This window comes from Muscardinus avellanarius, assembly GCF_963383645.1.
Source record: "Muscardinus avellanarius genome assembly, chromosome: 12".
Lineage (NCBI taxonomy): Eukaryota > Metazoa > Chordata > Mammalia > Rodentia > Gliridae > Muscardinus > Muscardinus avellanarius.
The window spans coordinates 79,088,270-79,112,631 of NC_137798.1; the positions used below are offsets into that span (position 1 = coordinate 79,088,270).

At 41.5% G+C, this 24,362-nt stretch overlaps 1 protein-coding gene across 1 annotated transcript in view; it reads right to left on the reverse strand.

Moving 5' to 3' along the window:
- Nucleotides 1-24,362, reverse strand: part of AREL1 (apoptosis resistant E3 ubiquitin protein ligase 1) — a gene marked incomplete at both ends in the record, with an annotated part of 61,127 nt that overhangs the window by 27,562 nt on the left and 9,203 nt on the right. The window contains 2 exons of the mRNA XM_080707179.1: nt 8,014-8,182; nt 11,692-11,835. Of these exons, the coding sequence (XP_080563305.1) occupies nt 8,014-8,182; nt 11,692-11,835 (313 nt within the window). The remainder of the gene's footprint in view (nt 1-8,013; nt 8,183-11,691; nt 11,836-24,362) is intronic.

Below are 24,362 nucleotides of genomic sequence, written 5' to 3' on the forward strand. Positions count from 1 at the left end.
ATTACATATAATGTTTCCCCTACTCCACCTTCCTGAATGTGCTGGGCTCTGGCAGAAGCAGTAAAAAGAATGTGCATTCGGTTCTCCCCACTTGGGAACCTTTCCCTTCTTGGTTCACTTGGCAAATGCCTTCTCAAGCCCCATCAGAGTTAAGGGTTCCCTCTTATGGACTCCCTCAAACTCCTGTATGTTAAAACTTTTCCCCTTCTGACCACCTTCCCCTTCATGTTATGAACTCCTTAAAGATAGATTTTTGCCTTGTTCAACTTCGACTCCCTAGTAAACTGTCTGGCACAGATTGTGATTACTCAAGAAATATTTCCCAAATGAATGAATCCCTCTGCCAACCCTATGAAGGCACATTCTGACATAACTGTAAATATTTCCAGGCTAGTTTTCAAGAGGAAAGGGACAGACAAGGAACCAAAAAGAAGCTAGGTAACTGTAACAAAAAGATAATAAAAAGAGCTCTTTCTATAACATACCAATAACGTAAAACATCAGGTCCCTTCAATGCCAACAGACAGCCGAGGATCACAGCTGCAGCTGCAAAAGAAAAGTGTTAATTTTTTCTCTATCTGTTCATTATAGCCAGCCCTTCAGAGTGAGACAAAGTAACGCAGATGGCTTAACCACCCAAATGCCTAGTCTAGAGCCTTATTATCCCTGTCCTCTCTCTACCTTGCCATGGGCCTTACCATATAATTGAGACAAAGACTGAATCGCTCCTCCTAAAGACTTTCAGTCTACTGACCACCAAAGGGATAAATACCACTAATGACCGCTTGCTTTATGGCTAATTACAAAATACAGTAACATAGTTTTCATCTTCTTAGATCCTGAGCTCCCAAGACAGTTTCCTTCCCCATGGAAAATAGTGCTAATTAACATAAGCAAAGAGATAATGGAATCACTTTCCCCCTTTATAGTATTTTCCTTTGGAGGTAATTCAGGAAAGTAGAAACAACTACATAAAATGAAGATTTTTAAAATAAAAGTATTAAAGGGGTTGAAAACAGAGAACTACAGTAACATATGTATACCTATGTTCATAGCAGCACAATTTGTAATAGCCAAAATTTGGAAACAACCTAGGCCCCCATCAACAGATGAATGGTTTGCAAAGTTATGGGAAATACACACAATGGAATTCTATTCAGCTACAAAGAAGAACAAAATCACGTCATTTGTAAGAAGATAGAAAGGGCTGGAAAGCATTATGTTAAGTGAGATCAGCCAAACACAGAAAGAGAACGGACATATGTTTCCTCTAATATGCCCAAACGAGTGAGCATTGGGGATACCAGAGGGACTCCAGATAATGGAAGGGAAATCTCAGCAAAGTTTGAATGGAAAACTAAGAGAGGAAGGAGGCTGAACTTGATTGATGAGCGGCTATTCCCAAATAGGTGTAAAAGTACGAATATACCAAGGTTAGCCTGGGTATTAAGTATCGGGAGGGGGAAGGGAAATGAGGGGGAGGAGAGGGCACCAAATACAGATTAAATGTAAAACATTTACTTTCAATAAAATAAAAATAAATAAATAAAATGAATAAAAAATAAAAATAAAAAAATAAAAGTATTATCATTATCGTGCTGCCATTATGTAATTAAACTCTGTCATCCCAATAATGAGCAGTAGCATGTAAGACAAGCAAGCTATCTATGACTGACATGCATGCCCTCTGGAAGACCTCAGCAGAAAGGCCTAGGAGGCCAAGGAGAAGAGCAAGAAGAGACTACTTCTCATACTAAGCCATGCCTACCAAGACTAGAGCTTGAAGGGAAATTTCCACTGTTATTAAACCTATTGACAGGTAGAGTGTTCCTAGGTCCAATTCTCAGTACTGCAAGTAATTAATCAATTGATTGATTAGTCAATTATTAAAACAGAATTTCAGTTTTCATTACTCATTTGGTCATTTGAACCACCAAAGGTACCACCCAAGGAAAAATGCAATGTCTGCTAATCTGCATATCTGGCCTTAATATTATGAGCTGTATATGCTTTCCATTCTACACTGAATTCACTCTTTTCAAGGCAGTATATGTTAAAGATATCAATGTTATCCCTGCCCAACACTTTATCAGCTAGAATATTACTTAGAGACAAGACAGCTAAAACTTTCTAGGCTAAAAAAAAAACAAAAAACTTTCAGCTGGGCATGGTGGCGCACACTTGTAATCCCAGCATTCGGGAGACTAAAACCAGAGGATCACAGTTCGCAGACAGCCTCAGCTACTTAGTGAGGCCCTTTCCAACTCAATGAGACCCAGGTTCAAAATAAAGAATAAAAAATAGGGCAGAGGGTATAGCTCGGAGGTAGGATGACCCTGGGTTCCATCCCCAGACCCCCTCCCCCCCAAAAAAAACTTCAATTTTGGTAAGCAGGGTACATTTTTATGTCTCACTATGTGGGTATTTTTTTTTTTTTTTTGGTGGTACTGGGGGTGGAACCCAGAGGCTTTCTACCTTTGGGCTATACTCCCAGACCTATTTAATATTTTATTTGGAAACAGGGTCTCACTAAGTAGCTGAGGCTGGCTTAGAACCTGTACGATCCTCCTGTCTCAGCCTCCCAAGCACGGAATTACAAACGTGCACCACCACGCCCGGCGTCTTAATGTGTTTAAAAAAAATAAGAAAAAGAGAAAATATCCCCTTGGTTCTTTTCATAATAACATACCCAAAGGAACCAACTGAGAATAGATAATTTGAGAAATGGTGATCTAGTTTCATTGAAATTCCTATATAGATTGATATCTAAAGTCTATGAGACAATAACTTAGAGTAGATGCAAGTGTTTATTCAGGTAATTTCTGTCCTATGTTTTTTATGAATAATTAATTCATTTAGTTCACAAATATTTTATTTATTGCTTGCCATGTGTTGGTATTGTTCTAAGTGCTTAGGATATATCAAGGAAATAAAATTATATATATATATATATATATATATATATATATATATATATATATATTTGTCCTGAAAAAAAAAAGGTGAAAAAAAATAAAGTCTACGAGAAAAGAAATTCACATGGGGAACATTAGAATTGTTAATACACAGCTGGGAGTGGTGGCAAATGATTATAATCCCAGTACTTGGGAGGCTGAGACAGGAGGATCGTGAGTTTGTGGCCAGCCTCAGCTTACTAAGTGAGGCCCTCTACAACTTAGTGAGACCCTGTTTCAAAATAAAGAACTAAAAAAAATAATATGGCTAGGGGTGTAACTCGGAGGTAGAGTACCCTCGGGTATAATCCCCTGTACTGGAGGGAAAAAAAAAGAATTGTCAATACACATGAATTAAGGTGCTCCCAAAAGTGTCTATTATAGAGATGATATACAGACCCAAAACTTGGGATCACAACTCCTGTGCCTTCTTCCTAAACAAGTATCTTGTCACCTGGGCCTCTATACTGAAAAGCTGCTATCATTTCTCAAAAAGTATCTATCTGCACCTTACAGAATGTGCTAGATGATTCCGTGGGATCAAGCCTGGCAATTTAACTGTCTTATGTGTTTCCTCCAATGTGCTACTGGATGTTCAACTTCTGGTCTTGAGAGAAGGTTTATCATTCAGCAGAACATGAAGTCCATATGACTGACAGTACCGACTTAGGGTCTCAAGCCTCTTCCTCCTCCTTGGAGGAATTAGTGCTTGAGCCACCATCCCTGGGTCACCAGAGCTGAAAAAACTCATACCTACAATCACTGATAGCCCCAACAACCTTGCTTGTTGAGGCAGCTGGCAGGAAAACAGTCAGATGCCTAGGGACCAATTCCAAGGCTCCATGTGACCTATCTAGGCTTCAGAATTCTCACTGCTGTGAAAAGAGTGAAGATTTAATCATTCTCGTGGTACCATCTCCTTTACTATGATATGACATCAACGTATAAGTGCCCAAAGCAATCAAGGCTCTAAAATCAAATAGTATAAAATACAGTACGAGGGCAAGGGTAAAAACTGTACAGTTAGATTATCTATGTTTCAGCCCATAATTTGTAATTACAAAGTGACCTTGGTCAAGTCGCTTAATCTGTCAGGTGGAAAGAACATCTATATGTACCTTATATGGATGCTGTGAGGGTTAAATGAGCTGACACAAGTTAGCTGCTTGAGAACTGTGCTTGGCACACAATGAGTTCTCAAGGTTTAACGATTATATTAATTATTAACTACAGTAGTTCCAGTATCACTGCTCCTTACTTTAGAGATGTTAGGGAGCTAAGGGAACCTTTCTACTGGACCACTTTCTTCAATGGGAAATGCATCAGAATTAAAAAGATGCACATGGCTTCTCTTACTATACCCAAACTTTGAGCACGAATGGAAGTTCTTTAGACTATTCTACTATGATGTCTGAAAAGTTTTATAGTTAATAAAAACTCTTCTTAAAATATCTCATCCAGGGCAGGTGTGGTGGCGCACACTTGTAATCCCTGCACTTGGGAGGTGGAGACAGGAGGATCGTGCAAGTCTGAAGCCAGCAGCTGGCTTAAGAGACCCTGTTTCCAAATAAAAATATAGGACTTCCGGGAAGATGGCGACCGACAAAAGCAGCGCTTATGAGTCTTGCTAACACTCGATTTCTATTGCCACAAAATCAGTGCTTTTCATAGCCAGAAAACACTATCAGCAGAGAAATAAAAAATGTAAACACAAGAAGTCTAGAAGAACAACCAGAGACCAGAAAAGAAACCAGTCCGCAATGCAGCGGCAGAGCCGCACCGGCGCCATCTTCCCTCATAGCACCAGGCTCCAGAGAAAAAAGGTACAAGGAGCTGAAGTGAGCAGCTGTGGATCATTTGGGTATAATTCAGCAGTTCTTCCAGTGCAAAGAACATCCAAAACTCCCAGTGGACAAGCTCATCACACCTTCCAGGGACTCAGAATGGACCTTAAAACCAGAAAAGAAATACACCAGCCTCACAGCTGAGGGCATGGCAGCGAGTCTACCAGATCCTCGACAGCTCCAGATCGGCACACTCAAAAACCGTGAGTAAAATTGTGGCCCCCTAAGGGAGAAATCCCTGTACTGCACTCCCAGGGACTTGCGCAGCTTTGATTATCTCCTTGGGTCTGAGATTTTGCAGTCCAACCCAGTGAAGGAGTAGCAGTGGCAGAGATACCACATCCTAGTCGCAGCTCCCTGAAGGAAAACGCCCAGCCCGGCACCCCCATGATCTCCCACAGCCTCAGATTAACTCCCTGGGTCTGAGACTTTATGATACAACCCAGTAAAGGAGTAGTGACAGCTGAGATTACCACAAACTCCAGATTCAGAGCACCCTAAGTGAAGTCGTGGTGACCCGCAGAAGAATCCAGAGAAGGAACAAACTTCTGAAATCATGGGAAAGAGGAACAACAATAGAGCAATGAATGCCCACAACCCCGTAATATTAGAACCTGATAACACAGAAATTCAGAGATCTCCAGAAGATCAGATCAGGAATATAACTGTAGAAATAATACAGAACTTTCTAAAAGAATTTAGAGAGAGTCTAAAAGAAATAAAAGATGCAATCATTGAAGTAAAGGCCTCAATTCAAATATAAACAATTGATTAGACCACATGGAGAATAGAATCTTGCTCCTAGAAGACGATCACTCCAAAAACGAACACATAGTTTATAATTTAGGAAAAAAAAATCCAACAGCAGGAATCTGACATTGAAGAAATATGGGCCCATCTTAAGAGAGCTAATCTAAGAATAACTGGAATAGAGGAGGGAAAAGAAGGTGAAACTAAAGGGATCAATAATCTCTTCAAGGAAGTAATAGCAAAAAATTTTCCAAACATAGAGCAAGAGGTCGATACACAGGGGTAGAACCCAGAGGTTTTCTACCTCCAGGCTATACTCCCAGACCTATTTTTATACTTTCTTTAGAAACAGGGTCTCATTAAGTTGCTAAGAGCCTCACTAAGTAGCTGAGGCTGGCTTCGAACCTGTGCGATCTTTCTGTCTCAGCCTCCCAAGTACTGGGATTTAAAGCATGCACCACCACGCCTGACTTATAGTTTTATTTTATTTTATTTATTTATTTTGTGTGTGTGTGTGTGTGTGTGTGTGTGTGTGTGTGTGTGATACTGGGGTTCCTGGAAGCCCTTCTTCCTCCGGGCTACACTCCCAGACCTATTTTTACATTTTTTATTTGGAAACAGGGTCTCCTAAGCCAGCGCGCGCGGCTGGCTTCGAACCTGCGCCATCCTCCTGCCTCTGCCTCCCAAGCACGGGGATTACAAGCGTGCGCCACCACGCCCAGCTTAGATATAGTTTTAAAAGACTTGATTAGCAGCGGGCATGCTGGTGCACGCTTGTAATCCCAGCATTCGGGAGGCTGAGACAGGAGGATTGCAGTTCAAGGCCAGCCTCAGCTACTTAAGCCCTTTGCAACTCAGTGAGACCCTGTTTCAAAAGATAAAGAATAAAAAAAAAAAAAAATAGGGCTGGAGATGTAGTTCAGAGGTAGAATGCTCCTGGGTTCTATCCCACTACTGCTAAAAAAAAAAAAAAAAAAAAAAAAGACTAAATTAGCAGTATACTCACTTGAGCCAGTATATTCACTCAAGTTCTTTGGATCAAAAACTAATTTAATTCAGTTCAAAAGGTATATACCAAATACCAACCAGAGAGATCATGGGTTCTCATGCACGGTATTTTTCTACAACAGTTTCAACAATACCCTCCACTTTCAGTGCTCATACTTCTGCATGGAATTATGCTAGAACACTTCCAAAGTCCAAGTCAAGCACAAAGAAGTATGTTAAGCCTCAGACATACAATTTTAGTATATGAATAATTTGTTTTCAAGTTCATCTTTATGGTGTTCATGCCTTTATACAATTTGGCAAATTTAATACTCTAAGCTAGCAAAGTAATAGTAATAATGAACTAATAATTCCCCATCCCCTTATTAAGCACACACCACAGGCTAAATACTGCCCAAAGTCCTTTTCATATGTTAGTCTAAGTACTATAATGGTCACCACAACAACTTGGCAAGTTAAGCACAGATTAAAAAGAAAAAGCTGGGGTGAGAAAAGCTGACATGCTGGACAGTTTCTGTGGCTGGCTAAGCGACACAGCTGAGACTCAAGCCCAGTTCTAAATCTAATACCCAGTTTTTTCTCTCTTTTTTTTAGTTGGTGCATTATAAGTGGACATGATAATAAGATTCACTGTGGTACATCCATACATGCACATGACATTATTTGGTCTGTGAAATGTTAAACTCTTAACCTCGTACAGTGCTGAATCATGAAAAAGAATAAAGTCAAAGGGATAGCCAAGTACTTGGGAAAAGATTAAAAAAATAAGATAAAAGGAAATATTAAAAATTACCCAATCTATCGCACAGCGAGGATAAAATTAGAAGGATAAACTCTTAAGGTTCTTTCTGTTATCTTTTGAAATAAAAATAATGCATGACAAGGAAAGGTGGAATGCAGTTATTATCTAGTGCAAAAATGACACTTGTTCCCTGAAGGATCCCAGGCAAGTTGCTTAATACTGCAGTACTCTGGCTCATATTCCCTATAAATAGGAGATTCTTGAAAATACCAATCTCAAAGGAATGTTAAAGAGCTAGCTGACATATTCTAAAATGCTTTGCTTTTTATAGTATAAAGATTTATAATCACAATGTCAAACAAATGTTAGCCCCAACGCTGAAGTTCCACTGTGAAAAAGCCCTTTCCCCAAACTGGAAAACTGATTGTCATACTCAAAATTGCTTTGCTGGAGACAAAGTCAACTTTCTCTGCGACCTGTGCTTCGACAGCTCTCTCTTGCTCAAGAGGCTTAGGACCTGGTCACTGAGTCCAGTCTGCACCCTAGTAAATGAATCTTTACATAGTCTATTATCTTACCTTTAAACGAGGGCCCATGTTCTGAGAACCAAGTTATTCACCAAAGCAGGTAACTTCTGGCCCCTTTCACTTTGTCTTCCAACTTCCACATGAAGAAAAAAGCCACAAAGTCACTGGAAAGGGTCTTTCCATCAGACCTTCATTGAGCGTGGGTCCCAGCAAGCACAGGGTCAGTGTTTCTGGAATGGACTGGGTGAATTCCAGGTTGGAACGATACAGTCCAAGAATATACCATTCCTGGACTTCTCTACTGCACGGTGCAATCAACAGCCAATGGATGCATCTGTTCTGGTGCCCTAGGATCCCCTAAAACAAAAAATGGTAAAGTTTTTCTCTCTGAAAGAGATCCGCCAAAATTTAGTAACATAGAATAGGCAGTGGGAGCTCTGGTCAACTGAAGCAACCCGGAGCTGGTAAACTATGATCAAACATTCCCAACTGAAACGCCAGTTTCCCTGAGGCCACTCTAACTACGGAGTCAACTGGCGACCTCACAGCCTGAAACCCTGTCGCTCCCCAGAAGGAAACTCTAGCACTTCGGCTGACTCCAGTCCTGCAGCAGAGGCAAGCTTGGGCACAGATACAGAGTGAGACTCATCACAACCGCATGCCCAGTTTCGGTTAATGGGGCTGGAACACAGGGCCTGGGAATCACATGAAGAAGAAATGAGAGAAAATGAGATGAAAGCTCAGGCGGTGCCAGATGACCGAGGCCATACACACCAGGGAAAGACATGACAGTATGTGCCTGGGAAGGAGAAATCCCAGAGAGCTTCCAACCCTACTCCACCAGCCTGTGCGTCTGTCCCCTTCATGCCCACACATTCATTTTCTTTCCCTTTCTTTTCTTTTGTGGTTGTAGGGATGAAACCCAGGGGCCTTCTGCCTCTGAGCTACACCCCCAGCCCTATTTCATTTTATTTCCTATTTGAACACAGGGTTTTGCTAAGTTGCTGACAGCCTCACTAAGTTGCTGAGGCTGGCTTCAAACCTGCAATCTTCCTGTCTCGGCCTCCAAACTACTGGGATTATACGTATACACCACCACACTCAGCTCCCATGTATTCACTTTCAAAACATGAGTTTTTGTTTTGTTTTTGTGGTACCAGGAATGGCACCCAGAGGCATTCTACCTTTGAGCTACACCCCCAGCCCTATTTTTATTCTTCATTTTTAAAACAGGGTCTCACTAAGAAGTGGAAAGCCTCACTAAGTAGCTAAGGCTGGCTGTGAACCTGCAATCCTCCTGTCTCAGCCTCCAGAGTATCATTTTCTTTTTTCTTTTTGGTGGTACTGGGGGTGGAACCCAGAGGCTTTCTACCTCCGGGCTATACTCCCAGACCTATTTTCTATTTTTATTTGAAAACAGGGTCTCACTAAGTTGCTGAGAGCCTAACTCAGTAGCTGAGACTGGCTTCGAACCTGTGCGATCCTCCTGTCTCAGCCTCCCAAGCGCGGGGATTACAAGTATGCGCCACCACGCCTGGCTCAGAGTATCATTTTCAAGACATGGTTAAACAAGGCTAATATTATCTTTACAACAGTAAAATCTATTAAAAGTATGGGGGGGTTTCAAAATAGTCAACAAGGAAACTCAGTTTGTACCTCTCAAAGATATATATATATATATAGCAAATGTAGCAAAAAGGGGGTTTATAGCAATGTATACACAAAGAGCCCCCAATAAACAAATATGAGATTACTAATCAATAACAGAAAGAAGCAGTCCTACTATGTGGCAAGGACTGTTCTCAGTGCTTCATGGCTCATAAGATATAGAGATGATTCTTCTTATTTTACAGACTGGAACATAAAAGGGGTGAGGTAGTTTTTCAAGATTATACATAAGCCGGGCATGGTGGCATATGCTTGTAATCCCCGCGCTTGCGAGGCGGAGACAGGAGGATCGCACAGGTTCGAAGCCAGCCTCGCTTGCTTAAGAGACCCTGTTTCCAAATAAAATATAAAAAATAGGTCTGGGAGTGTAGCCCGGAGGTAGAAGGGTTCCATCTCCAGTACCACCAAAAAAAAAAAAAAAAAAAGACAGGCATGGTGGCGCACACTTGTAGTCCCTGCGCTTGGGAGGCAGAGACAGGAGGATCGAGCAGGTTCGAAGCCAGCCTCACTGGCTTGAGAGACTCTGTTTCCAAATTAAAAAGTATAAAAATAGGTCTGGGAGTGTAGCCTGGAAGTAGAAGGGTTTCCAGGAACCTCAGTACCACCACCAAAAAAAAAGAAAAAAAAAAAAGATTATACATAAAAAGTCAGAGTTCAGTCAAACCCAGACAGCTTAGACCTAGAACCTTCTTTTCAATGACTCCTCTCCTTTCTGCTCCAAGAAACCAAAGAAGAAAACACAAAATGTAATTAAGAACAGAATGAATGAAGACCAAATAAAACTGGCAAACTTTCCTAATAAAAAAATCAAGTATATGCATGTATTTTAATATATAGTGATAGGCTTGCCAAGTACATACATAGCCAAAACCTGGGTCAACTAGCAACTGGAGCCAGCTTAAGAACAGTTATATAAACTATAAGAGCTAAGAATTTTTTCTTTTTTTCTTTTTTTTGGTGGTATTGGGGTTCCTGGAAACCCTTCTACCTCCGGGCTACACTCCCAGACCTGTTTTATACTTTTTCAAAATTGGAAACAGGGTCTCTTAAGCCAGCATGGCTGGCTTCGAACCTGCACGATACTCCTGTCTCCGCCTTCCAAGAGCGGGGATTACAAGTGTGCGCCACCACGCCCCGCAAGAGGTAAGTATGTAAACCGGGTATGGCCGGGCGTGGTGGCGCACGCGGCGCTTGGAAGGCAGAGACAGGAGGATTGCACAGGTTTGAAGCCAGACTCAGCTACTTAGTGAGGCTCTCGGAAACTTAGTGAGACCCTGTTTCCAAATAAAATATAAAAAAGGTCTGGGAGTATAGCCCGGAGGTAGAAAGCCTCTGGGTTCCACCCCCAGTACCACAAAAATAAATAAATAAATAAATAAATAAATAAATAAATAAATAAATAAAATAAAAAATAAACCGGGTATGACTTGGTGATGGACATGACTTGGTGACACATGCCATAATCCCAGTATTTGGGAGGCTGAGTTAGGAAGACTACAAGTTCAAGGCCAGTGTGCATAACTAAGATAAGACTCTGATTCGATTAAAAACAAACAAACAAAAAGGCTGGGGATGTAGCTTATTGGTAAAATGCCTCAGAGTTCAGTCTTCAGTACCCAAAATGGAAAAAGAAGAAAGAAAAGAGAGATGGATTTAAAAGTGATGCATTAAGGAATTAAAACACTCAAAAATGCTCACAAATAAAATGTTAAATAACAAAGCAGGCACGATGTGGGGTGCAATGGTGCACTCCTGTAACCCTAATACTTGGGAGCCTGGGACAGGAGGATTGCGGGTTCGAAGCCAGCCTCAGCAACTTAGTGAGGCTCTCAGCAACACAGCAAGACCCTTTTTGTTTCCAAATAAGAAATAAAATTAAATAGGGGTGGGGGTGTAGCCTGCAGGTATAAGGCCACTGGGTTTCATCCCCTGTACTACGAAAAAAGAATTCTATTTCTGGAGGACATAAACTTTTGGGGAACCTATATTCCTAAAAAAGGAAGAGAATAGGCAAGTTATCTTTTTTTTCAAATAAGAAACAGCATAAAGAAATTAAAACAATAAAATATATTAGACTTTCATTTCTATCCATTATTGTAGCAGGTCACCAACCTTGTTATCGACTACTTGATTATTAAATCACAGAACTTAATCCTAACCTAATCTTTTACTGCCCCACCATAAACTATCATGCTTACCCCATGCATCAGTGCCCCTAGTGAACTCCAAGCCTCAACAGAAGCATTGCTTCCCCTTCGGATCCAGCTTACAGGATTCTCTGAGTACTCCACCCATGCCAGGAAAAACCAACCACTTCCTCCACCTCCTCCTTCATGATACTCCTATGCGGAAGACATCTCCATTGCTGCATTTATCAGTCTACAATATAATTATTTGTATAGCAATCTCTCCTAATAGATTGTGCCTCCCTGAGGATACTGACGTGGTTTTAACCATTTTGACTCCACATGGCCAGTACGATGTTCAGCCCTATATCTCAGAGACTGTACTCTTATTAAGATCTCTGACCCAGGGAAGGGCACTGGATATCGAACCCAAGGGTTCAATATTTTTATTTTGAAATAAGGCCTCATTTAGTTGTTTGAGGCTGGCCTCAAATCTGTAACCCTCCTTTCTCAGCCTCCAAAGTACTAGGATTATACCATACCTGGCTATCTCAGCCTCTATGGGAAAAAACTACCAATTCCTGGTGTAGAGTTCTTAGTCTCAAAGCAATGCAACTGCATTTTCTAAACGTGAATACATTTCTATAAGCAAAAGAAAACATAAAAACAATTTTCTTATTCTACTATCTCCTCTTAGGAAGAGTTATTAAAACTCACAAAACTATGCAAATGTTTCTAATTTCAACGGTTCATGCCTACACTCATAGCCCAATTAGAAATTTTACACAATCATTTTCCAATGTGCGTATTTCACACAATACCTCAGAGATCAAATATGATAACTTGGATTTAAAAATTATTATAATACAAAGCTGGGCGTGGTGGCACACACTTGTAATCCTGGTACTTGGGAGGCTGAGACAGGAGGATCTGGGTTTGTGGCCAGCCTCAGCTACTTAGTGAGGCCCTCTGCAACTTAGTGAGACCCTGTTTCAAAATAAAGAATAAAAATTAGGGCAGGGGGTATAGCTCAGAGGTAGAATGTCCCTGGGTTCCATTTCCAGACCCGCCAAAAAAAAAAAAAAAAAAAAAAAAAGAAAAAAAAAAAGAGCTGGGGGTATAGCTCAGAGGTAGAATGTGACTGGGTTCAATCCCCAGCGCCGCACAAAAAAATGATTATAATACACATTGATGAATCCATTTCTATTTTTAAAGTGCTATTCCAAAAAGCTAAGGGAAAAACAAGTGAAAGTCCACTCTGGAATTCTGGTACATGCAGAGCGAGTGGCAACACACAGAAGCACTGGTGTCACTGGCTGACCTAAACAAGATGCTGCTTTCTAAATGCAATCTCCAGAATTTCTTACATAGTGCCAGCTATGAATCCAGAAACATCACATTAAAAAAAATAATTCCGTTAGCAAATGTGATTCAATCACATTTAAAGTTAAATGATTCAATCACACAGGTTCTAAAGAAGTAAAGTGTGCCCTCAGATACTTTGAATTATTAGTTTACAATTATGTTGGCTTGATTTCACCCTTGGCTTATTCTGCCCACCCCAAAACCCCACCATAAAAGACTGCCCTCCCCTATTAAGTTTATATTCTCGAGATGTTTATACAGTTGTATATTTCTGCTGTCCTGGTTCAGCCAAGTTATACGGTTTTCATTTATATTCGTTCCTCATCAGTCAGCCCCTCCAGCCTCTTGATCATTCCTGCGGGTCTTCTGTGAACTCTCTCCAGCTGGTCCCCGGCACTCTGGTAATGAGGTGCCTCCAACTGACTGCAGCCTTCCAGGAACAGCAGACTTAGAACGAGATGAGCTCACCCTTCTCAGTTCCATGACATAATACTGAGTAGGCAATTCCCCAAATCACAGAAAGCTGGTATGCTGCCGTATTAGACTACAACCCCATCCTACGCCTCCCAGATTTGGGCATGAGAGCATGTCAGGATGTGCCGAAGCCAGAGCACAAAGGACATAGGTTTCTGCACATCTACCTCACTAGAGGATGAAGTGCACAGGGAGGAAAAAGTACTCTCATGTTAAACACACAGATAACAAGACAGAATGCAATTACTCCATGGATTTCTAAAGATAAAAACAAGGATACAGCCAGGCATGGTGGTACACGCTTGTCATCCCAGTACTTAGGCCAGTACTTAGGAGGCCGAGACAGGAGGATAAGGAGGGTCACAGGTTCACAGCCAGCTACTTAGTGAGGCCTTTCAAAACTTAGTGAGACCCTGTTTCAAAATTAAAAATTAAAAAATAGGCCTGGGGTATAGCTCGGAGGTAGAATGCCCCTAGGGGGTTCAATCCCAAGTACTATTTAAAAATCTATGAGTAAACACTTGCCACTTGTATCCTAGTCATAGGCAAAAAATCAAAAAAAGGAATGAAAAAGATGGGTGTGGTGGCGCACACCTGTAATCCCAGTACTTGGGAGGCTGAGACTGGAGAATTGCAGGTTGGAGGCCAGCCTCAGCAACATAGCAAGCTCCTGTTACCAATAAAAATTAAAAAGGGATGGGGGTATATCTCGGAGGTAAAATGCGTTTAATCTACCAAAAAAAAAAGAAAAAAGGAACGATAAAAAGATCGGCTTGTGAAAGCTAAGTGTTTAGGAAAGATCAACTGCCAAACTAGGGCACGTTACTTACCTTCTCTTCAGTTGCAGCATATGCAAAATAGATAAGCACTGAGAATAGGAAGATAGGAAGGAATCTAGCAGCTCTTGGTGGGCAGGACTTAAGTACACGGAAAAAGAGGACTGGCTGAGCACTGAAACTCTAGACCCGGTGCCTGGGTTCTACAGGAGAACCTTGGGGCTGCTGCTCTACGCACACACCGGGCTGCCGCAGTAAGTGAGGAAGACGGTTTTCCAAAGAGATTCTACATGGAAACCACAGCAACAATCCAAAATACTGAACTTCCTAGGTTTCTCTCAATGGCGATGACAATAAGAACTTACCTTTATCGAAAACTATCTGCCAGGCAATGTGCTTTGTTTCTACTATTTCATTTCACCTCACATTAACCATATGAGGTAAGCATATTATTATCCATTGGAAATAACCCATTAGATTAGGAAATAGAGGCAAAAAGAGCTAAAATAACTTCCCAGCAAAGACACCCAGTTGATAAATTGAAGGAGCTATGCAATCTGATTATAGAGCCTACACTTTTTTTGTGTGTGTGGGTCTGGGGATGGAACCCAGGGGCATTCGACCTCCAAGCTACACCCCCTGTCCAATTTTTTATTCTTTATTTTGAAACAGGGTCTCACTGAGTTGCGGAGGGTCTCACTAAGTAGCTGAGGCTGTCCGCGAACCGCGATCCTCCAGTCTCAGCCTCCCGAATGCTGGGATTACCAGCGTGCACCACGCCCAGCTCAGAGCCTACACTCTTAACAAGGAATACTGATACATCAAAAAGAATCCCAATAAGGGCACGGGAGTACTCTGGAGATAGGAAGAATAGGGTCAGGAACAATTTGAAAACTTAGAAGCTTATGACTTAATTTTAGACATTATAGCAACAAGAAAACACAAGAGATGTTTTTTAACCAAAGTAGAAAGAGGATTACACATTTTTAAAGAGATAGCTCTGGGAACAATGTTAAAGAAACTCAAGAGGACAGATCCCTGAACAAAAGACAAGAAGATATTAGCCCAAGGGAGTAGTTAAGACTCTAGTCATGATATAGAGGAGAGGCCAGAATGCCCTTTATTTTTAGAAGCAACAGGATTGATAACTTGTGAGGTCAAAAAGAAGATCAAGAGCAAGAAGCCAAGAACAAATGGAATTTTCTACTTTTGGGAGTTGGATGAATGGTGGTAGAGAATAAAGAGGAAAAGCAAGTATGTGGGAAAAGATGATGACTACAGAACACAGCACAACCCAAGTTTGAGGTGTCTATAGGCTATCCAGGTGAATATATTCACAAGAAAAATAGAAACATCTGAAGGTATGGACACCAACATCTTGGAAAAAAAATAAGGAAATGGAAAAGACCAGCTGGGCGTGGTGACACACTTGTAACCCCAGCATTTGGGAGGTGGAGACCGGAGGATGGTGGTTCATGGACAGCCTCAGCTACTTAGTGATGCCCTTCAGAACTCAGTGAGACCCTGTTTCAAAACTAAAAAGACTAAAAAATAGGGCTAGAATTGTAGCTCAGAAGCAGAATGCCCCTAGGTTCCATCCCCAGTACCAAATAAAATAAAATAAAATAAAAAAGAAAGGAAGGAAGGAAGGAAAGACCATCACAGAAGCAAGTAGACCTAGAAAAAGACTAATTGCAGAACCCCAGAGAATCAACCTTACAGAGGACACAGAGACTAGCTCCCTGGTTGTCATGATTTGCACCTGTAGTCTAAGCTGCTCAAAAGTCTGAAGCTACCGTACACAACATAGATCCTGTCTCAACAAAACAAATAAACATAAAAACAAAATAAAAAGGAGGAGGAAGAAAAAGAAGAGAAAGAGGAACAATCAGAAAAAAGAAAAATTACAAGAGAAGTTAACTGGAGGCCAAAGGAAGCAACTGATTCTAGAAATCAGTGGGCAATAGTGTCACACCCAAAAAGATTTATCCTGGGAGGCTAAGAAAGGAGGACCACAAGTTCCAGACCAGCCTGGATAACTCAATGAGATCCTATCTCAAATTAAAAAATATTGCCAAGCATGGTGGTGCACGCTTTTAATCCTAGTGCTTGGGAGGCTGAGACAGGAGGATCATACAGGATCAAAGCAAAGCCTCAGCTACTGAGGCTCTCAGCAACTTAGTGAGACCCTGTTTCCAAATAAAGTATAAAATAGGTCTGGGAGTGTAGCCCAGAGGTAGAAAAGCCCCTGGGCTCCACCCCCAGTACCACACACGCACACACACAAAAAAAATTTTTTTTAATTTTAAAAATATTTATAAAAAGGGGGCTGGGGATATAGCTCAGTGGTAGAGTGCTCCTGGATTCAATCCTAATAACACACACACACACACACACACACACGCACGCACGCACGCACACATGTGATTTATGCTGGGGAGCAATTTATGCTGATTAAAAAATGACCCCCCAGCTAGGCGTGGTGGTTCATGCTTGTAATCCCAGTATTTGGGAGGTTGAGACAGGATTGTGGTTCACTGACAGACTCAGCTACTTAGTGAGACCCTTTGCAACTCAGTGAGACCCTGTTTCAAAAGATAAAGAATAGCCGGGCGTGGTGGCGCACGCTTGTAATCCCCGCGCTTGGGAGGCGGAGACAGGAGGATCGCGCTGGCTTAGGAGACCCTGTTTCCAAAATGAAAATGTAAAAATAGGTATGGGAGTGTAGCCCGGAGGTAGAAGGGCTTCCAGGAACCCTAGTACCACAAAAAAAAAAAAAAAAAAAAAGATAAAGAATAAAAAAAATAGGGCTGGGGGTTTTCCTCAGAGGTAGAATGCCTGTGGATTCTACCCCCAGTATCGCAAAAAAAAAAAAGCACTCAATTTATTTTTCTGAATTATTTGGAACTGTCATTTTCTGCTCTAAAAAACTCTTCAAACAAAATGTATGCCCTATTTACTTCAGTAATATTATTAACCTAGAGCCAGGCACGGTGGCGCATACTTGTAATCTCTGTACTTGGGAGACTGAGACAGGAGGATCACAGGTTCACGGCCAGCCTCAGCTACTCAGTGAGGCACTCTGGAATTTAGTGAGCTCTTCTTTGAAAATAAAGGATAAAAAATAGGACTGGGGTATAGCTTGGAGCTAGAATGCCCCTGGGTTCACGCCCCAATAAAACATAGACACACACACACCCTAAACTTGACCCAATTTTGATAACTGGTAAGTGCTTCACAATTCAGATCACTGATACTGATTATTATTTGAAATAAATTCAGATCTAAACTAACCTATTATCTAATACCGCAGTAATCACTGGCAGGAAATCTCATCAGAACTTTTGGGTTTTTTTGGGGGTGCAGTACTGGGACATTCTACCTCTGAACTACACCGCCAACCCTATTTTTAGTCTTTATTTTGAAACAGGGTCTCACTGAGTTGCAGATGGCCTCACTTAGTAGCTGAGGGTGTCCGCGAACTGCGATCCACCTGTCTCGGCCTCCCAAATGCTGGGATTACAAGTGTGCGCCACCACACCCGGCTTCATCAAAACCTTTAAAAATCAGCTTTAGTGAAATATAATTTATGTACAGTAAAAGCCACCATTTAAAAATGTACATTTAGTTTTAGCCAGGCATGGTGGCGCACGCTTATAATCCCAGCGCTTGGGAGGCTGAGACAGGAAGATCGCACGGGTTCGAAGCCAGCCTCAGCTACTTAGTGAGGCTCTCAGCAACTTAGTGAGACCCTGTTTCCAAATAAAATATAAAAAAGGTCTGGGAGTATATCCCGGAGGTAGAAAGCCTCTGGGTTCCACCCCCAGTACCACCTAAATAAATAAATAAATAAATGTACATTTAGTTTTGTTTGCAATGCTGGGAACTCAGGGCCTTGAGTGTGCTGAGTTAGCAAGAGCACTTCCTCTGAACTACAGTTCCCAGCCCAAAATGTGCAGTTAAGTTTGACAACAGTATAGGTTATGATACAAAATGTAATCAGGACAGAACATTTCATCATCCCAAAAAGCTGGTTCATGTTCCTTTGCAGTCGGTCAGTCTCCCTCTCCCAATGCCCTGCCAATCACGAATAGATAAACTACAGTTTTGCCTTTTCCAGAATACTAAAATGATTAATGGCAGCATTATAAAAGGTAGTCTTTTGTGTGACCCTTTTTTCATTAACATAGGTTGTTTTTTGAGGTACTAAGGATTGAGTCCAGAGGCATTCTGCACCAAGCTACTTACCCAGCCGGATTTTATTTCTTATCTGAAAACAGACTTGCTAGGTTGCTGAGAGCCTTGCTAAATTGCCAATGCTGTCTTCAAGCCTGTGTTCCCTGTCTCAGCCTCCCAAGTATTGGGATTACATGTGTGTGCCACAATGCCCAGCACCATGACAGTTTTTATGTTCATAGGTATTGTTAATGTATCAGGTATTCATTCTTTATTGCTGGGTAGAAGCCCATTAAGTTGACACACTGCAATCTGTTTAGCCATTTACCAAATGAAGGACATTTGGGTTATAACCATATTTACTTACTTACTTATTTATTTATTTATTTATTTATGTGGTACTGGGGGTGAAACTCGGGGGCTTTTCTACCTCCGGGCTATACTCCCAGACCTATTTTTTTAATACTTTATTTGGAAACAGGGTCTCACTAAGTTGCTGAGAGCCTCACTCACTAGCTGAGGCTTTGCTTTGAACCTGTGTGATCCTCCTGTTTCAGCCTCCCAAGTGCTGGGATTACAAGCGTGCGCTACCACGCCTGGCTTATACCTACTTTCGACTTATTATGGATAAAGCTGCTCTGAACACTCAAATATATAAGTCCTTGTATGGACATGTTTTCATTTTCTTGAGTAAATACTTAAGAACAGGATTGCTGGTTCATATGGTAAGCATTTTGTGTGTGTGGAAGGGGGTGTCTGGTGATGAAACCCAGGGGCACTGGACCTCTGAGCTACACCCCTGCCCTATTTTATTCATTCTTTATTTTGAAACAGGTTCTCACTAAGTTACGGAGGGCCTCACTAAGTAGCTGAGGCTGGCCGCGAACCGGGCGTGATGGTGCACTTGTAATCCCAGCATTTGGGAGGCTGAGACAGGAGGATCCTGGTTCATGGCCAGCTTCAGCTACTTAGGTCCTTTGCAATTCAGTGAGACCCTATTTAAAAAAAATAAAGAATAAAAAATAGGGCTGGGAGTGTAGCCCAGAGGTAGAATGCCCCTGGGTTCCATCCCCAGTTCTGCACCAAAAAAAAGAAAAAAAAAAGAAAAAAAAAGTGCCAATTGTTTTCTAAAGTAGGCGTGCCACCTTGTGCCCTCACCATCAGAGTGTGAGAGCGCCAGCTGCTCTAACCACTGACACTTGGTGCTGTTCATCTCTTTTATTTGACCCATTCTAAGAGGCATGAAGTGGTATCTTACTCTGGTTTTAATTTCCATTTTTCTGAGGGCTAGAAATATTAAACCTCTTTTCAAGTGCTTATTTATATAGCTTCTCTGGTGAAGTGTCTGCTCAAATCTTTCGCCATTAAAAAAAATGAGCTGTTGGTCTTCTTACCACTGGGCTGTAAGAGTTCATTATATAAATATGAGTTGTCTATTAGGCACACATACATTTAGCAAGTATTTTTTCTTTCGTTCGTTTTTTCTTCTTTTGGCAGTACCAGAGAATGAACCCAGCGGCATTCTACCTCTAAGCTACAACCCCAGCCCTACTTTTTCTACTTCTTATTCTTCTCCTTCTCCTTTTTTTTTTTTTTTTTTTTTTTTTTTTTTGCAGGTCTGGGAATGGAACCCGGGGCATTCGACCTCCAAGCTACACCCCTGCCCTATTTTTATTCTTTGCTTTGAAACCAGGTCTCACTGAGTTGCAGAGGGCCTCGCTAAGTAGCTGAGGCTATCCGCGAACCATGATCCTCCTGTCTCAGCCTCCCTAATGCTCTTTTTATTCTTTAATTTGAAACAGGGTCTCACTGAGTTGCAAAAGGTCTCACTAGCTGAGGCTGTCTGCAAACTGCGATCCTCCTGTCTCAGCCTTCCAAATGCTGGGATTACAAGTGTGTGCCAGTAGCAAGTATTTTCTGTAGCTTGCCTTTTAATTTTCTTAGTAGAAGATGAACTGGGTTTTTGTTGTTGTTTTAGTAGTACTAACGTTTAAACCCAGAGGTGCTCTACCACTGAGCTATATCCTCAGTTTTTTATTTTGAAATTTTGAAACAGGGTCTCACTAAGTTCCCCAGGCTGGCCTTGAACTTGAAATCTTCCTGCCTCAGTTTCCCAAATACTGGGATTACAGGTATGCATCACTATGCCCAGCAAGAGTAAACATTTCTTTCTTTTCTTTTTTGGTGGTACCGGGGTTTCTGGAAGCCCTTCTACCTCCAGGCTACACTCCCAGACCTATTTTTTATATTTTTTTATTTGGAAACAGGGTCTTTTAAACCAGCGCGGCTGGCTTCAAACCTGCGCGATCCTCCTGTCTCCACCTCCCAAGCACGGGGAATACAAGCGTGCACCACCACGCCCAGCAAGAGTAAACATTTCTGACTTTGATGAAATCCAACTTATCTACTCTGTGTGCATATGTGTGTACTGCTGTGTATAAATGTGTGTGGTACTGAGAAATTTTGAAACAGCGCCTCACTAAGTTGCCCATGTCCTCCTGTCTCAGCCTCCCAAATACTGGAATTATAGGTCTCCATCACTGGGCCAGATTTTTTCTCTTATAGTTGATGGGTCTTTTGCCCATTTCTTTTTTAATTTTTGCCCAACTCAGGGTGACAAACACTTTCTTCTGTTTTCTTCTAAAGTTTATCTAGAAGTTTCTCAAGTGAATATTTTGCCTATTTGCTATTTGTTGTTTGTTTTGTCTTTTCTTAATATGGTTTGATTGGGGGCATTGTTTTGTTTCCACAATATTAGGGATTGAGCCTAGGGCTTCACACAGAAAGTACTATTATTACCTTTGGGCTATATCTCTAGCCCATTTTGTAATTTTTTTTTTTTTTTTTTTTTTTTTTTTTGGTGGTACTGGGGGTGGAACCCAGGGGCTTTTCTACCTCTAGGTTACGCTCCCAGACCTATTTTATATTTTATTTAGAAACAGGGTCTCACTAAGTTGCTGAGAGCCTTACTAAGTAGCTGAGGCTGGCTTTGAACCTGTACGATCCTCCTGTCTCAGCCTCCCAAGCACGGGGATCACAAGTGTGCGCTACCACGCCTGGCTTCATTTTGTCAATTTTTAACAAGGTTTTTTTTTTTTTTTTTTTTTTAAACACATGCATTCCACTTATCTCAATTATTCAGTTTTATTATCCCTTTGTTTCTTTCAAATCCAACACCCCACATTACCAAGCACTACTTAAATTATAGTCTATTTCTGAATTTGGAAAGGCTTATTATCTCTTAACAGATTTTCCTTCTCTTCCATCTAATAAGTGGCTTACTTAAATTTAGTGAATGCCTTAGTCCCTCGGTTCTCTGACCTAAAACCTCTGCATCCTGGTTCTGGTTCTGAAAACGACAAAATTCCACAACCCACACAAGGCATGGTCATGCACGCCTACAATCCCAGTAGTTGGGAGGCTGAGACAGGGGGATTAAAGGTTTGAGGACAGCCTCAGCAAGTAGTGAGACTCTCACCAACTAGGAAACCCACAACCCAGAGAATGTACCTTGGGATTCAGCCAAGAGCAATCAACTACTTACCTACTTACCCTTCTGGTGTTAAAGAAAAGCTTTTATATGATCATTCTCACTATATTAAGTCACTCTCACCTGTGAGGAAAAGCTGCCTTATCAGTGATTAGATTAAAATTGGGGCTTATAAAGTTAAGTTGACCAAGACTAAAGTAATTTCTACATTCCTTAATTTAATTTGGATTCTCTTTCTTGGATCTTTCTCTTTAAAACAAGTGAAAGTTCCTTACACGTAAAATGAAATATATAGTACATACAAAATCACAGCTTACAACTGCCCAGTCATTCTTAGCATAATTTAGAGCAGGAAAAAGGGATTCAAAGTTAATACTGAGTAAAGATGGAGAACAAAAAATGGCAATTTACCTCTGCTCATTCCATAACCTCATGGGACATCTGGGGCGGAAGGGATAGAAAACTGGCTCATTTATGTCCCTGTCACATTCATTACCCTAAATCCGGAAAATATTAACTTCTAAACTTACTAACCCACAGAGACCTACTTAGGACTCTCTATGTCAGGGATTGTATTGTTTTTCTTGGTATTCATTGCCTTATCCAAATATATGAATCTAAAAAATGTTACTTTTCGCAGTACTGGGGATTGAACCCAGGTACATTCTACCTCTGAGCTATATCTCTGACCCTATCTTTTTATTCTTTATTTTGAAACAGGGTCTCACTAAATTGTGGAGGGCCTTACTGAGTAGCTGAGGCTGGCTGGGAACCTGAGATCCTCCTGCCTCGGCCTCCCAAGTACTAGGATTACAAGTGTGCCTCACCAGCCCAGCAAGATGTTACTTTTTCATTATAGCAAATGTCACAACAATAGAGGCATATTTAAACCAGTAGCAACCAGAATAACAAATGGTCTTCTAAACTAAGAATAAACTCCCTGGGTGTTTTAAAAAACACTTTACAGGAACTCTGGCTTAGTTTTCTGGGAACTTCTTTAATGATACTCTGAAATGTTAAGATGTTTCTGGTCTCTGCTGCTTCTTCAGGCCCAGCCAATTACTAACTGATAGTCTTCATGGGCCAGATGTAACTCGGTGTAGAAAAGCTTGCTTAGCATGCACGAGCCCCTGGGTTTGATCTCCAGTACCACAAAAATAAAGATTCTTCAACACTATTAAGTCATCTTCACTAAAGAAAACCACAGAAGCTCTGCATGTGACACAGATATCTGTTAGTACAAGAGCTACATTTCCAATAGGAAAAGTTGTGTCCAGTCACAATGAAATATCCAGAAAGAACTCATTTTCCAAAGTAAAGAATGAAACTACATGAGATTGGTTCAGGTAGAATCCCTATAAATACATTTAAAATAAAAAAGGTTTTATGGTGTCGGGGCCCACTCGGCAGGACTGAGGTGGCACCCAGGCTTGTTGCCAGCGTGGACTCAAGATGGCGCCTGGGCTTGCAGCCAAGTCACGAGGCTCACGAGGCTGGCGGTGCCCTGAGCCTGCGCAGTGAGCCCTATCAGGCGCCTTACGGATGATTAGTGACGCAGCGCCTCGTGCTACCACCTGCCCACCCAGGAGAAGGTTAAAAAGCGCGCATGCCCTAGCGGGCGAAGCTAAGAGGGTTGGTGGACAGGAAGAGCAGTTTCTTGGCGGACTGCTCTGGGCTCCGAGCTGGGACGGACATGTTCACAAAGCCACCACTGTGACCGGTGTGTGCTGCAGCAGAGACGTAGAGTGCCACGGAGGAGGGTTGGTGGAGTGATGAGGGAGGAGATAGAAGACTGATGTTGTTTTTACCTGAGAGGGCGTTGAGAGAGCATTAAAGAGGAAGGAGCTTCATCAACAGAGTCGGCGTTCGTGTGTTTCTTCCCTAGGCTCTGCTGGTCAGAGCCCTAGGGACACAACATTATGGCTTCCCTTTCCATATGCCAAGTGATACTAGTTTTCCACATACAGAAGTTAGAGATATAAAGGTATATTGAGGAAATCACACTTTGCTAGCATATGTGTGGCAAAAATCATGACAGTGAGACAGGTGTGGTGGCACACGCTTGTAATCATGTACTTGGGAGGTTGAGAGAGGAGAATTGCAGGTTCACAGCCAGTATATACAACTTAGTGAGACCCTGTTTCAAAATAAATAAAAAACAGGGATAGGAGTGTAGCTCAGAGGTACAATGCCCCTGGGTTCCATCCCCAGTACTGCAAAAAAATAAAAAATAAATCATGACAATGATGGACAAATAGCATTAGTTTAGGAAACACTTGCCCTGGAAGACATGTCAGAAAACAAGTTAAACCCCAAACTCATATTTAAATTTCAGAAAGCTCCACCACCAAGATTCTATAGCTTGACATGATTTTCTCAAAATTCATTCAATTTTTCCTAACTGATGCTTATCTTATCCTCTGACAAGTGACCAAGTTCAACAAGGCTGGAGCCACATTCAA